Below are 12,934 nucleotides of genomic sequence, written 5' to 3'. Positions count from 1 at the left end.
TATTGCAAAATAATCATAATTTGAGCGTTTTGGGGTGTAACAGCGCGACTGGTTTCTCTATGCAACACTGCGGACCTAGTTTTCTACCCCTCTTAGGTGCTGAACTTTATTTTTTTTTTATAAAAGCCCCTGTAGACCCCCGGCGCACGGCTTGGCGGGACACTTTTCTGATGACTCGGCTGCACCTTTTTGTATCTGAAGATTGTACAGATGTTGTGACTGTTTCGGCTTCCGCGATGTTTGTATTAAACGCTGTTGACCGACCGCGTGGCTGACCCTTTTTTTTCTTTTGTAAAATGTTTCCAAAGGCCCCTGGCGCGTGTTTATCGGACCTCTTCCGATCCCGTGGGTAGCAAAGGAGGCTTCGAGGGGAGACGCTGCTCAACGGGGAGCCCGGCTCCTGAAATAGTAGTTGAGACCGGGAAACTGTTCTAGGGGGGATGATCGGGATGAGGAAGAATTTGGGGGTTTTTAGGTGCGTGCGTTGTGGACGGTTAGTTTAAATGAGCCTTAATTTGTGCCTTTATAGGATATACTTGAAAATACATTGAAACGCACATAGGGCGAAAGGAGCGGACGGCTAGCGATAACCATGCGCGGGTGAAATGTTAAAGAAAAGGTTTCAAAGCATCCAAAAAAAAAAACCTGAAAAACTTGCTGGGTTTTTTTTTTAATTTTTTTTTGTAGTTTTTTGTTTTTCTTCTTATGCACTTTGGCAGCAGGTTAGCCGTTCGCTGCTGGCAGAAGCTCACGGACTTTTCAGTCGCCTCTGACAGCCGCGCCGAGACGCTCCTAGACATCGACGTTGGGTTAATTGAGATGTAAAGATACGTTTTGTTACGTTTCGTTTGACTGCGTGTAATAAACGTTCGTTTGGTTCCTAATTTTCAGTGTCTGCGGAATTATTAACCCCGCGTAAACCCAACCCGCTAAAGCTTGCCAATTTATTTTTCTAAAATGCGTAACTTTGTATTTGTCAACGTTAAACCTCACCTACCACTGAGTTACCTGGTGCTCGAATTTGACCAAATCTCCTTGCAGGGAGTCCTTGCCCAATTCTGTGCCATCTGTTCGTTTGTTAACCCACTAGGCAGAAGTTGTTGGGTATATATCTATCGTTTATGTGATTTTTATGTGTCGGGAGGTAATACATTTTTAAAAAAAGGCCCCTTTAGCTTTTCCCAGGGCCGCACTGACCCCCCCCCATGGTATAAAGGCCTAGACTGCTGAATTGAATCCCAGTAAAATAATGATTCAAAAACATTCAAAACCACCGCCTTTTTATTAGCATTAACATAAATAAAATACATTTTTTTATAATCCCCTTATTCCACCCAGAAATAAATGAGATGCACAGAAACGAGGACAAAGCGGTGGTCGAAGCACCGCAAAGTTACGCCGGAAAGGTGTTGGTTAGTAAGGCACTACGGCAGCTGGGCAGGGGGAGAGCGGATAGAAGTAAATTCAAACCATTTACCAAACATATTATATAAAATACTCTGCCCCCGTATGGCATGGAGGGGGGGTATAAACCAGTAATCTATTTTATGTATATATATATATATATATATATATATAATTTTTTATTTTTTTTTGGTTTATTTGTACTTTTCTATTCTGTTCAGTGCACGTCGTCTTGGCAACCTTCCCTCGGATCTTTGGTTTAAGAATAAGACGTAACAATAGAAAATTATATCGCAACATAAATTGGATCGTTTCTGTAACATTCCTCTTTTTTTCGTATTTTAATATAATTTTTTTAAGAAGCTGTGTAGGAAATGGTGAGGTTAAAAAAAAAAAACGTAGCAGAACGGTAAGTGTAGGATGCATACATTTTCACTCAATTTTTTTTTACCAATCAGTGCTATTCGGGTGATAAGGAACAGCGTTGTGAATACCTGAGAAGTAATCTCGGTGCCGTCTTGTGACCTGTATGTCAGGTGGTCACCGGCGTTGTCTCAACGCCATATAATCTATACGTAGGATGGTGGCTAACGGCAGCTGGATCGCCGCTCAATGTCCGTTTTATACCCCGTGGGTGGTCGCCGGACCACGATTTATTTCTTGCCGGACACCAAGGCGGCAAATTCTTGGATGGACATCTCCTTGTTGAGGTAACTGTCGTACTGACGTTTGGTGATGCGGCCGCTCTTCAAGGCATCCTCAATGTCGAATTTCTTGCCGGATTTTCTGTCGTGGATGACCGAGGATTCGCCGTTGGGCCCCTTGATTGAGGTTTCTTCCCAATCGCACTCTTGGCTCTGGAGGTTAACGAACATCTTCCAGTCAATCAGACCCAGGTTGCGAGCTTCTTCTGGGGACATCTCTCTTCCCGTGTCCGGATCGATGACTACGATGGACCTGCGCAAGTGGTTTTCTCTCTGCTCCCTTTTGATTGCCGTGTTCTCCATGCGTTTCTGTAACTGTTCGATTTCAAGATCCTTCTCGCTGGATATTCTCCTGAGTTCCCTCAACTCTTTTTCCAAGATAGACAGGCGCGAGTCTAGGTTCACACCGCTGTCTACTTGAGTCATGCTTCGGAGATCCCATGTCTCTCTATCGGTAAGCTGTATCTCTGACTCCAGGTGACGGACATCCATTTGCAAGCTTTGCTTTTCCATCTGTAGTTTGTGGACTTCTTCCCTCAGGTACTCCAGTTCCTTGTTGGACTTGGAGTTGCTGAACTCCAGCTCAGAAAGTCGAGCTTGAAGCTGATCGACTTCAGAGTCCAGCTCTCTCTTGCGCTTGTTCTCTTCTTCCAGGCTGACCTTAAGTCTCTCTATTTCTTTCTCCGTTTCGGCATCCTTCTCTACTTCGATTTTCTCTGTGAAAACAACCTTCTCCTTCACCTCCGTCTTCTCCAGCGTGATGAGTTTATGTTGCAGCGCCTCCAGTTCTGTCTGAAGCATCTGCCTCCTGTGTCTCTCTTCTTCCACTTGGAGCTTCAGTAAGTTGTGTTCTTTCTCTTGCTGTGGATCTTGTTGCAAGACCACCTTTTGCTTCAGGGTTACTTTCTCCTTGGTCTCTATCTCTCTCTGTTCCAACTCGTTCAACCTCATCTTCAGTCTCTTGATCTCAAGTTCTGCCTCTCTCCTTGCCTGCCTCTCCCTCTCAAGCTCTTCGAGTTGACGTTCGAGTTCTGATTTCCGCCACTGCAACTTGCGAAGTTCTTCCTGAAGAGAGTCCTTTTGTTTCAGCTCGTTTTCGATGTTCTTCGCGAAACTGTTAACCTCCGACTTCAGCAATGGATCTTCTTCGTACTTCACCACCTCTTGGTGAACCACCTTCTCCTTCACCTGGGACAGCTCTCTCTCTTTCTGCCTTATCTTTTCTTCTTGGGACATCCTTTCCCTTTCAAGGTCCAAACGCTTCTTCTGCTCTTCAGCCAACTTGGCTCTTAGAGTCTCAACTTCTTTCTTGGTGGCAGCGTCTTCTCTGTATTGTAGCACCTCCTGGACCACCTCTTTTATCTGTACCTGTGGTTTAGTGTCTATCCAACTTTGGATCTCCTGTTTCAGTCGAGTAATCTCGAGTTCCGAACGCTCTACCACTCTGGTCTTCTCCAAGATCTCTCCTCGGAGCTTCTCTAGTTCAGCTAGGACTTCTGGATCTGTCTTATGCTTGATGACTTCCTTGGTTATTTCTTTTATCTCTATCTGAGGTCCACGTTTCTTTATGGATTCCATCTCAGTCTGGAGAACTTTCAGTTGCTCCTCCGATGCTCTGTACTTCCTCTCTTGCTCAATCAACTCCAGGCGCAGGTTTGCCAACTCACTCTCTGCTTTGGGATCCGGGCGGACAATCTCTCGCACTTTTTCTTGGACGACGACTTTGGAGTTCTCCTCTTCCAAGACGTTAATCTTTCGGATCAGCTCATTCTTCTCGCGCAGATTTAAACGTATCTTAGAGGTCTCCTCCTCATACTGCCTGCGGAGGTCGGCCACCTCTCTCTCACTTGCCATGTCTTTCTCCACCTTCAGCACTTCTTTCACTGTGATCTTGCCCTCGGCCATGGCTCGCTCTTTCTCCAGACGTTTTAGTTTTTCTTGAAGCAGGAGAAGCTCTTCCTCCTCTTTCTGCCTTTCTGCCTTCTCTCTCTGCATGGTCTCTTGAAGTAATTTGTATTCTGTTGCTAGCTGGGGGTCATTCTGTAGCTTGACCACCTCCTTTTCAGTTATCTTTTCCTGTGGTTTGTTCTTTTCTTCTATCAGGATGGCCAATCTCTCCTTCACGCTCGCAATCTCATTTGTCTTTGACCCCTTCTGTCTCTTTAGTTCCTCTAACTCTTCTTTGAGCCGTAAGAAGTCCTCCTGCTGCTGCTTGTCCTTCTCAATCCTCAATACTTCTTTGACGATGTATTGCTGGCCTCCTTCCTTTTGCTCGTACTCCAGAGTTCTTAACGTCAGCCTCAGGGACTCTAGTTCATCCTGCAAGGACTTGCTCTTACGCTGATCTTCTGAGACTTTCTCCAGAGCCTTGTGGTAATCTTCTTCCAGCTGCGGATCGGGTACTTTCTTCAGTACCTCTTTCTTCACAATGGTTTCTTGAGGTTTCTGGTTCTGGAGAAAGACGATCTCTTCGCGGGTGCTCTTAATCTCCGATTCCAGCTGCTGCCGACGCTGGACCTCGTCATCCAACATATTCTTGATTTTCCAGGTCTCCTCGGCAGGTTTCTCCGACCGGCTCATCTGAACGGATTGTTGTTGGACTTCCACGTCCGGCTGCTGTGTAAAGCGAAAAAACATTGGCTCTGTGAGAATTTGGTGTAATTCTACATGAATTGTTACCAGTTTACAACTCATAACCGGGATTGGCCAATCAAACAATATACACCTTCCTTATCGTTAGAGGAAAGGCAGGAGTCACTGAATGATGTCCTTTAATATTATAATACCCACTGCCTTTTATTTCGGCTTCTTGTTACCTGACGTAGGAGGCTCTGCGCGAACTCCAGGCTTTGCATCCTCTGCTTGTTCACAGCGTTGGCTTCCGTGAATCGAGCAGCCAGGTCCGCTTCCTAAATGGAGACAAAGTAAATATTCAGACGATGATTAACCCATCCATTATCCATTGGCTTTTGGACAATAGAGTGTAAGCTCACAAGACCAGAACCCGCTTCTCTTTCTGTACCAGTGCCTTCTTGTTGTCGTTAATCTAGTATATTGTCCGTATTCTCTCCTTTATGGTGATAGCGCTTACAGAATCCTATGAAGCTCTATTAATACAACGTGAGTAAGACCGGAGAGGTCGGTAAGATTGTGGAAGGGATAGATACGTTGTAGATGATTGAGCGGCCCCACGTACCTCTTCCTTCACTTTGGTGGCCGGAGATTGGATCCTGGCTCGTTTGCCGTACGTGTTCCGTCTGTTCTCCATGTCGGTGATAGACCTCAGTTTCTCTGCATCGAGCTCGTAGTCCTAACACGGCACATCAAGAATTACTCTGCTGCATTAGAACTTCCGCCTCTTACACGAGGACGATCCTTTAAGCAGATTTTAACCAGCATAATGGGGAAATATTCCTACGCTTCCCATACCATATATAACAGGGATCTCTAAAATCAAGCTCTTTGGGGAGGAAGAAGGTGGTGTGGGGTAACATTCAGCACTTTTCTCCTTAAGGAGAACCCCAGACCCCTGTTACTTGGGGTTGGTGATGGTACTAGATGTTCACCTGTTGTCTGTACAGGTGAAGTAATGGTTCAGCGGTGGCCACAGGAGTTAGTCTGTCTACCTACTTTCCATTGAGATAATTCCCCCTTGGGAAGCTCTCTGTTCCCTGGTGAGCCTGTGAGTCGCCTTAATTCTGGAAGGGCACGTCCTTCCTTGAACGTTTTTGTTAATGCCCCTGTCGGGAGGTATCTTACCTTTACCGCCTGCTGGTATTGCTGGGCATTCTTCGACACGTGCTGCATGTCCTGATCCCGGTCTGCTATCTCAGCGAGCAGGAGCTTCAGACGAGACAAAAAATAAATCTCATTGGAGAAAGCATCATTTCAGCTCAGATGTCGTTCCATGTTCCTGGTTCCTCAGGTCCAATCTAATCCTTATTTCACATTTATCAGCACCAGAGATAACTTAATAACCTTGCAGGGTTTGTCAAGATGTCCAATTCCATAGAAAACACATAAATGTGGGTTTTTATTCCATAATATAACACAAGAAACGATGATCTGAAATTCTTAACCTACCCGTTGGTTCTTCAGTTTGGTCTCCACTTGCTTGACATTGTCCGTGTCCTTGGGCTCATAGGTGGGTAAGTTACGGAGCCAGCCATCGACACTGTCGTAGTTGTTACGGTAGTTAGAATAGGCGGCCTTGGCCTTCTGCAAAGCCAACGACCTGTTAAAAAAAAAATAAAAAACAGTGTATCAAAAAGTGTCCTTTATTTCCCTGAAAGCGTCGCACCTGATCCTCCGCGTCTAACCTGCTCTGGATCTGTTGGTCCAGCTGACTGTAGCGCTGGTTGAGCTTGGACACCTCGGCTTCCTGACGCTCAATATCTGGGCAATGCTCCTGGAAACGGTTGGCCAGGTTGTTACAGCTCAGTTTGCAGTTGTGTAAGTTCTGTTCGGCCTCAGCCAGGACGCCTCTTCCGATCTGCAGCTCTGTACTCATCACCTACACGAGAAAAGCGTAAAAGTAAGAGACGGTACCTCGGGGGCGGGACCAAATTCCTTTATGGCAATAAAGTGAAAATATAAGGGGAGGCTATATGAGATATTGACGAGGTGGGTTGAACAAGCACGTCGGTTAAAACTAAAAGTACCCAAGATAACTGTGACCATCGGCAGAAGAGGAGGACCTGGAATTTTGCCCCTACCAGTTAATTTAAAGGATGAGTGGGCGAGGAGGGCATTTATAGAAGAGGCAGGTTCTGTAAATGTTCTTATGTTGGTTTGGTATGATTTTTGTCATAGCAGGTTCTCGGCCTCACTCACCGCCAGCTCCTGCAGCTTCTTCTCCACCGATCGCGGGTCTTCTGGCACGGTGTCATCCTGGCACAATTTGCTCTCGTAGGTGGCAAGCAGATCGCGGCTCTTCTGCAGGCTGCCCTCCAGGCGATTGGCTCCCTCAAGCCTAGGAAAAATCACGAAAAGTGAACACAGACCACCAGTCAGATGAAAATATAAGCAGGCAGATGCTTTGAGCGTCCTTATTGACCGCAAAACATCTGAGGTCGAGGACAAATACACATAGACTTGTTTATTTTGAGACATTCACTAGACGATGAAGCAGCTGTGGTCATTTGAGGACCTCTTTAAGGCCGGCCATTATAAAATGCCACCTACTTGTCCTGCGCAGCACCGAGCAGATCGTTGACCCGGTCGTACTTCTTGTTGGTTTCTGCCGTCTTGCTCCTTAGGACGGATGAGCTGGAGACGTCGGAGGAGTTGGCCAGGTAGGCTTCACACTCCTGGACTCGCTGGTTCTTCTCGGGTTCTATGCGCTGCACCTGGTTGGAGATATTCTGGAAAGCAGAAGAAACGCATTAGACAAAAAGTCCGATATCCTGGGGGTCGCTCCTGGTTAGTTCGTGGGGGGGGCGGGGGAGATGTGATAGAAAGGAGAAGACATGTTAGAGCAAGACGCCATAATCTAAAACTAGAGAGTCTGAGGTATAGATGGAATGGAAGAAGGTTTAAATTCACAGAGGAGGTGGTAGATAAGTGGAACAGCCACCCAGCAGAGGTGGTAGAGGCTAATACAGTGAGAGAATTAAACATACATGGGATAAGAAGATAAGATGTAAAATCTTTTTAGTTTTAGATGTTCATAAACATGCATTTTGGGTAACGGGCAGCGCTGGATGTGGCCCGACATTACCTTGAGCTCCTTCAGCCTCTCTGAGCTGTCCTGCACGGCTCGGCTCTGCTCCAATGGCGGACGTAGCTTGGCGCTAACCGCCTTCTCCTGCCTGTCCAGGTCTGTGATGACCTTGTCCATCCCGGCCAGCAGCTGTCGGCCCTGTATGTCCTGGGCGTTGGAAACCACTGCGGATAATAATTTTATATGTTGGTCATCGAAGTGCAGGTGACATCATAGCGAGAGGGTCTCCTGGACCAAAAGTAACTTTAATTTTACAAGAAAAAAGAAAAAAAGGATAGATGTTTTTTTTGTCTGCTCAGCATCTTAATGACACTCGTGGGGGGGGTTGATGAGCAACGCAGGGGCCGCAGCACAGACCTCCATTGATTTTATGGCTTGTAAACGTTCTATTATTCCATACATTTATCCGTTTGGTGATTCTACAGCGGACTTCACTATATAAGCCGCTGATAGAATAGAAGCATACGTTTATCCTATAGCATGTTTTAGGGTTTTTCCACCCCATTTTAAATCCTGCTCTCCGTCGTCTTTGATCTCCGGAATGAACCGTGGAAGGCCGAGCCGATCGGGCCTCTCTTTGAGGATTAGATATCAAAGTGCTGGCTTTGCCCGAGCTACAGCTAGTAAAATGTAATACACGTTTTAATACGACCGGCCGACGCGAAGCATGCAGACGCACGGAGCTGGGTAAACACGATGACTGACGCGCTTTAACGCCTGCTGTCTTTAATCTTTGATGAAGACCCGGCTGGGATGTGGAAACGTTGGGCAGTCTCTTTGTGATGATACTGCTTGGAAGTTACTAGGAACTGCCAATTCCCGTCTTATGTCCGTCGAGGACACGGGAGTCTACCGGGTTGCCTGTTCACTCAGGCCCTTTGTGGCCCCCTGGGGGTCCCCGCTTACCCTTGCCGGACTCTTTCTTCAGGTCTTCGTAACGCTGGATGAGGGCGGTCCGGCTTCCCGCGGCTTTCTTCTTGGTGGCTTGGAATTGGTTGTTGATGCTGTCGGGTAAGAAAAAGCCGAGGTCAAGGAACCACGAGCAGCGGACCGGGGGGGGTTACAGGAGAGGGTATCGGAAGAATTATTTACCTCTCGCCCAGAGCCGTAGCCTCGGGGTCTGTTGGGGGGATCGTGAAACAAACGCCAGGGGCAACGAGTTTCTTCCCGCTGCTGTCTGTCACCTCCCATCGCTCCCCTTTATTGGTCTTCAGAGTGTAACTCGACCCGCGGCTGATATCACCCTGCGGGGCAGAGAGCGGAGACATGACAGGGGCAGTAGAGACAGACGTTTTCTCATAATGGGTTAATTTTTGAAACCATCCTTCTGGATACCAAGATATCAAACAGGCGAGAGGGGCAGATCGGCGGCTTTCATTTAATTTTGCCAACTTTCACGAGAAAAACACGTAGACAGCATGGGGGGGGCAGAAGAGCTGTCATTGGCTGGTGGACAACAAACATATGAGATTGGATGTGGCCTGAGTATGTGTGTGTAAGTATGTAAGTGTGTACTCATGAGTAACTTACTGAGTGTGAGTATGTTATAGTGTGCCGGTGCGTGTAAGTAAGTACAGTATGTTAGTATAGTAGCAAGTATGTTACTGTGTGTGTTAGGGTGTGTAAATATGTTAGATGTTACTGAGTGTGTGTGTGTAAGTATGTTAGTGTGTGTAAATATTAGTATGTTAGTGTGTGTGTAAGTATGTTAGTGTGTAAGAATGTTAGTGTGTGTGTAAGTATGTTAGTGCGTGTGTAAGTATGTTAGTGTGTGTGTGTAAGTATGTTAGTGTGTGTGTGTAAGTATTTTGGTGTGTGTGTAAGTATGTTAGTGTGTGTGTAAGTATGTTAGTGTGTGTAAGTATGTTAGTGCGTGTGTGTTAGTATGTTAGTATGTTAGTGTGTTAGTATGTTAGGTTAGTGTATGTGTTGTTATGCGAGTATGTTAGGTTAGTGTATGTGTTGTTATGCGTGTATGTTAGGTTAGTGTATGTGTTATGTTAGTATGTTAGTGTGTGTGTGTGTGTGTAAGTATGTTAGTGTGTGTGTGTAAGTATGTTAGTGTAAGTATGTTAGGTTAGTGTATGTGTTATTATGTTAGTATGTTAGTGTGTGCGTGTGTGTGTGTAAGTATGTTAGTGTGTGTGTGTAAGTATGTTAGTGTAAGTATGTTAGGTTAGTGTATGTGTTGTTATGCGTGTATGTTAGGTTAGTGTATGTGTTATTATGCGTGTATGTTAGGTTAGTGTATGTGTTGTTATGTGAGTATGTTAGGTTAGTGTATGTGTTATAATGCGAGTATGTTAGGTTAGTGTATGTGTTATTATGCGTGTATGAAACGAGCGGCAGAGAAGTCCTTGTTTTATGTTTTACCTCCTCGGAGCTGAAATCACAGAGCGCCTCCACGGGGATCGGCTTCAGCGGCGTCTCCCTGCGGTATTTCAGAGGGAGAACCTGATGACTCCGCGTCTGTAAGGAACGGATGACGTCTTCGTACTTATCCAGCGCTTTCTCCTGATCCTAGCAGGAAGGAAGCAGCCAACGTTACCAAAAATGGGGCAGAATGACTCGAAACCAGATTTTTAGGTTGAAAATCATTTTTTTAAGGGCGCAGCTTATAACCAGACGGGTGAATAATTGTAAATTTGGGTCAATGCGGCTTGAAAAGCGCAGAAAGATAATAAATCAGCTCATAAAAGCAGCGGCGATGTATTTTAGATGGGGGGGGTCCCCTCTCCTGCCCCCGGTTCCCGTCGCACCTCCAGCTCCCTCAGCTGAGCCTCGATCTGAAATTTATCCTTGAAGTCCGGGTTGTAGCGATGGTCGAGGTCCCCGTCCACCCTCTTCAGGAGGTCTTGGGCGTCTTTGGCGTCTCTGTAGAACTATAACGGGGTAAAAGTCACTCAGACTGCATGGGGGGAGGGGGTATCCTCAGCTCATAAAGCCCCCAATCTCAATTTATACTCCAGCCCCAGCTGCGAGGCGCTGCAGCCTGCTCACCTGGTGGTAATCCTCCATGTACTTCAGGTGGCTCTCCTCGCAGATCAGGAGGTTCAGATACTCCTTCCAGTCGGCGTGCACGGCCTCCATGTGAGCCTGGGGGGGGCAGGAACACGTTACGTCTCCAGCAGCCAACATACGCCAGAGTGGTGTACAAGACACCGCTCTCCGTGCTCAGCACCAGACGAATGAGCCCTCTCCCCGGCTGCTCCCGGCCACAGCGCAACAGCCAAAGGCTTGTCAGGCATCATGAGTGACCCCGGACAATGTATTCATTAAAATGTCTAAAGAAGGGACCAATGAGGCCTTGAAAGCTAATAGAACCGTACACCCTCCTCCATGAACGTTGGTCGCTTTGGACCAACGAGGCCATATTTTGTATTAGAAGCCCATATGTAGGCCCTAGGGAATAACTTCGAAGCCGGTGAAGCTCCTGTCCCACTGGCCGCACCGTGCGCACATCTCCCCCAGGAAGACCCCCAGCCCTCTCGTTACCTCTATGGGGACATTCCCGGGGTGACCGGCTTCCAGCAGCTTGTCGCCCTCCTCCTGAAGTTTACTGATCTCCTGCTCCTTGGTCTCCAGGCTCCGCTGGATGAAATTCTAGTGGAATTGGGAAAATCAGGACAAATGATATAATATGATAAAAATAATAAAAATAATTGCTAGCGTCGCTGCTGATTGGTTAGATATATTTGGATGATCCGGTCCGTGCGAACGATTTGCATCTCCGGGTTATAATTCAAATCAAGGCAAATGATCATCCGATAATATCGTCCGCCCGCGTAACCCTTTCAATGCCAAAAATATACATTTTTTTCAATGATTTTTTTCCCTCTCTTTCTCTCAATTTTCAAAGAATATAAAATAAAAGCGATACTTTTTTATCTGATTACAAACAGATTATGATCTTGCTACATTGCTTGAAACAAACTGCCAGGTTGATTTATACAGTTGAAGTTGCCAACTTGCCTCGTGCCCAGAAAACAGGCAAATCGGCATAGAAACCTAGAACCTGCTGGCAGATCGGCCCCATCCGGCCCCCGTCTCCTGCTGTAAAGACTCAAACCTTAATCAGTCGTTGGTCTCGTCTTAGATTCAGGAGCCGTATGTCTATCCCATGCATGTTTAATACCCTCACTGTATTACCCTCTACCACTTCTGCCGGGAGGCTGTTCCACTTATCCACTACCCTTTCAGTAAAGTAAAACTTCCTTCCGTTCCATCTACGCCTCTGACCCTCTAGTTTTAGATTCTAATTTTATTGGAGTGTGTGTGGCTGCCTTCCATATATTTTTGGATCTGAAGTCAGAGGCAACGCGCCCCGAGTCGATCGCAGATTTCAACTCGGCAGCACTCAAGTCATCTTGACAGCATCTCTGTACTTGTTGTGGATCGCTGAGTTGCTCTTTGAGTTGACTTAGTTGAGTTCGGTTGTGTTGTGTAGAGGTGATTGGATTTGGAGGGGTCTCTGAACCTCGAGCGCCTGCTCAGACTTTCATGTAGTGACCCCCCGGTGTGTGTTTGGGGTACGCACCTCGTACTGCCGGCGGCGGCTGATGTAGTCGGTGTTGCGGTCGCTCCAGTCGTACTCCATCCTCTCCTTCTCCTGCTGATCCAGCCAGTAGAGCTCGTTGGTGCAGCGCTGCATGTAATCCTGCAGGGTACCCAGGTCGCGCTGGCGCTTCTGGGACGCAGACTGCGGGCGCAAGCAAAAGACGGACGTGAGTATCGGGGGGCTACAATACTCTGCAGACACCAGTACCGGGGGGGGCGCGTTACTCTGCAGACACCAGTAACCGGGGGGGGGGCATTACTCTGCAGGCACCAGTACCCGGGGGGCACGTTACTCTGCGGACAGCAGTACCTGGGGGGGGGGGCATGTTACTCTGCGGACACCAGTACCCGGGGGGGCACGTTACTATGCAGACACCAGTACTGGGGGGGGGCACGTTACTCTGCGGACACTAGTAACCGGGGGGAGGTAATTACTCACCAAAAGTTTCTGGTACTTGACCTGCAGGCCGCTGATATACTCCTGTAAGAAAAGGATTACAGATAAACGGATATATATTTGGGGTCCGGGTAGGATTTCTCTTTCCTT

At 47.1% G+C, this 12,934-nt stretch overlaps 1 protein-coding gene across 1 annotated transcript in view; it reads right to left on the bottom strand.

The window, feature by feature from the left end:
* Positions 1 to 1,263: 1,263 nt before the first annotated feature.
* The window catches only part of PPL (periplakin), a 31,664-nt gene continuing 19,993 nt past the window's right edge, over positions 1,264 to 12,934 (bottom strand). The window contains exons 6-22 of the mRNA XM_053470485.1: positions 12,827 to 12,868; positions 12,368 to 12,529; positions 11,326 to 11,433; positions 10,831 to 10,926; positions 10,590 to 10,712; positions 10,204 to 10,350; positions 8,923 to 9,074; positions 8,737 to 8,834; positions 7,828 to 7,994; positions 7,293 to 7,471; positions 6,942 to 7,080; positions 6,428 to 6,621; positions 6,192 to 6,342; positions 5,868 to 5,951; positions 5,305 to 5,418; positions 4,925 to 5,017; positions 1,264 to 4,724 (exon numbers count right to left, since the gene is read on the bottom strand). Coding sequence (XP_053326460.1) covers positions 2,058 to 4,724; positions 4,925 to 5,017; positions 5,305 to 5,418; positions 5,868 to 5,951; positions 6,192 to 6,342; positions 6,428 to 6,621; positions 6,942 to 7,080; positions 7,293 to 7,471; positions 7,828 to 7,994; positions 8,737 to 8,834; positions 8,923 to 9,074; positions 10,204 to 10,350; positions 10,590 to 10,712; positions 10,831 to 10,926; positions 11,326 to 11,433; positions 12,368 to 12,529; positions 12,827 to 12,868 — 4,716 coding nt within the window. The 3' untranslated portion in view covers positions 1,264 to 2,057. The remainder of the gene's footprint in view (positions 4,725 to 4,924; positions 5,018 to 5,304; positions 5,419 to 5,867; positions 5,952 to 6,191; positions 6,343 to 6,427; positions 6,622 to 6,941; positions 7,081 to 7,292; positions 7,472 to 7,827; positions 7,995 to 8,736; positions 8,835 to 8,922; positions 9,075 to 10,203; positions 10,351 to 10,589; positions 10,713 to 10,830; positions 10,927 to 11,325; positions 11,434 to 12,367; positions 12,530 to 12,826; positions 12,869 to 12,934) is intronic.

This window comes from Spea bombifrons, chromosome 7 (assembly GCF_027358695.1).
Source record: "Spea bombifrons isolate aSpeBom1 chromosome 7, aSpeBom1.2.pri, whole genome shotgun sequence".
Lineage (NCBI taxonomy): Eukaryota > Metazoa > Chordata > Amphibia > Anura > Pelobatidae > Spea > Spea bombifrons.
Note: the sequence above shows the minus strand (reverse complement) of the source record. Positions and strands in the feature narration are given on the sequence as shown.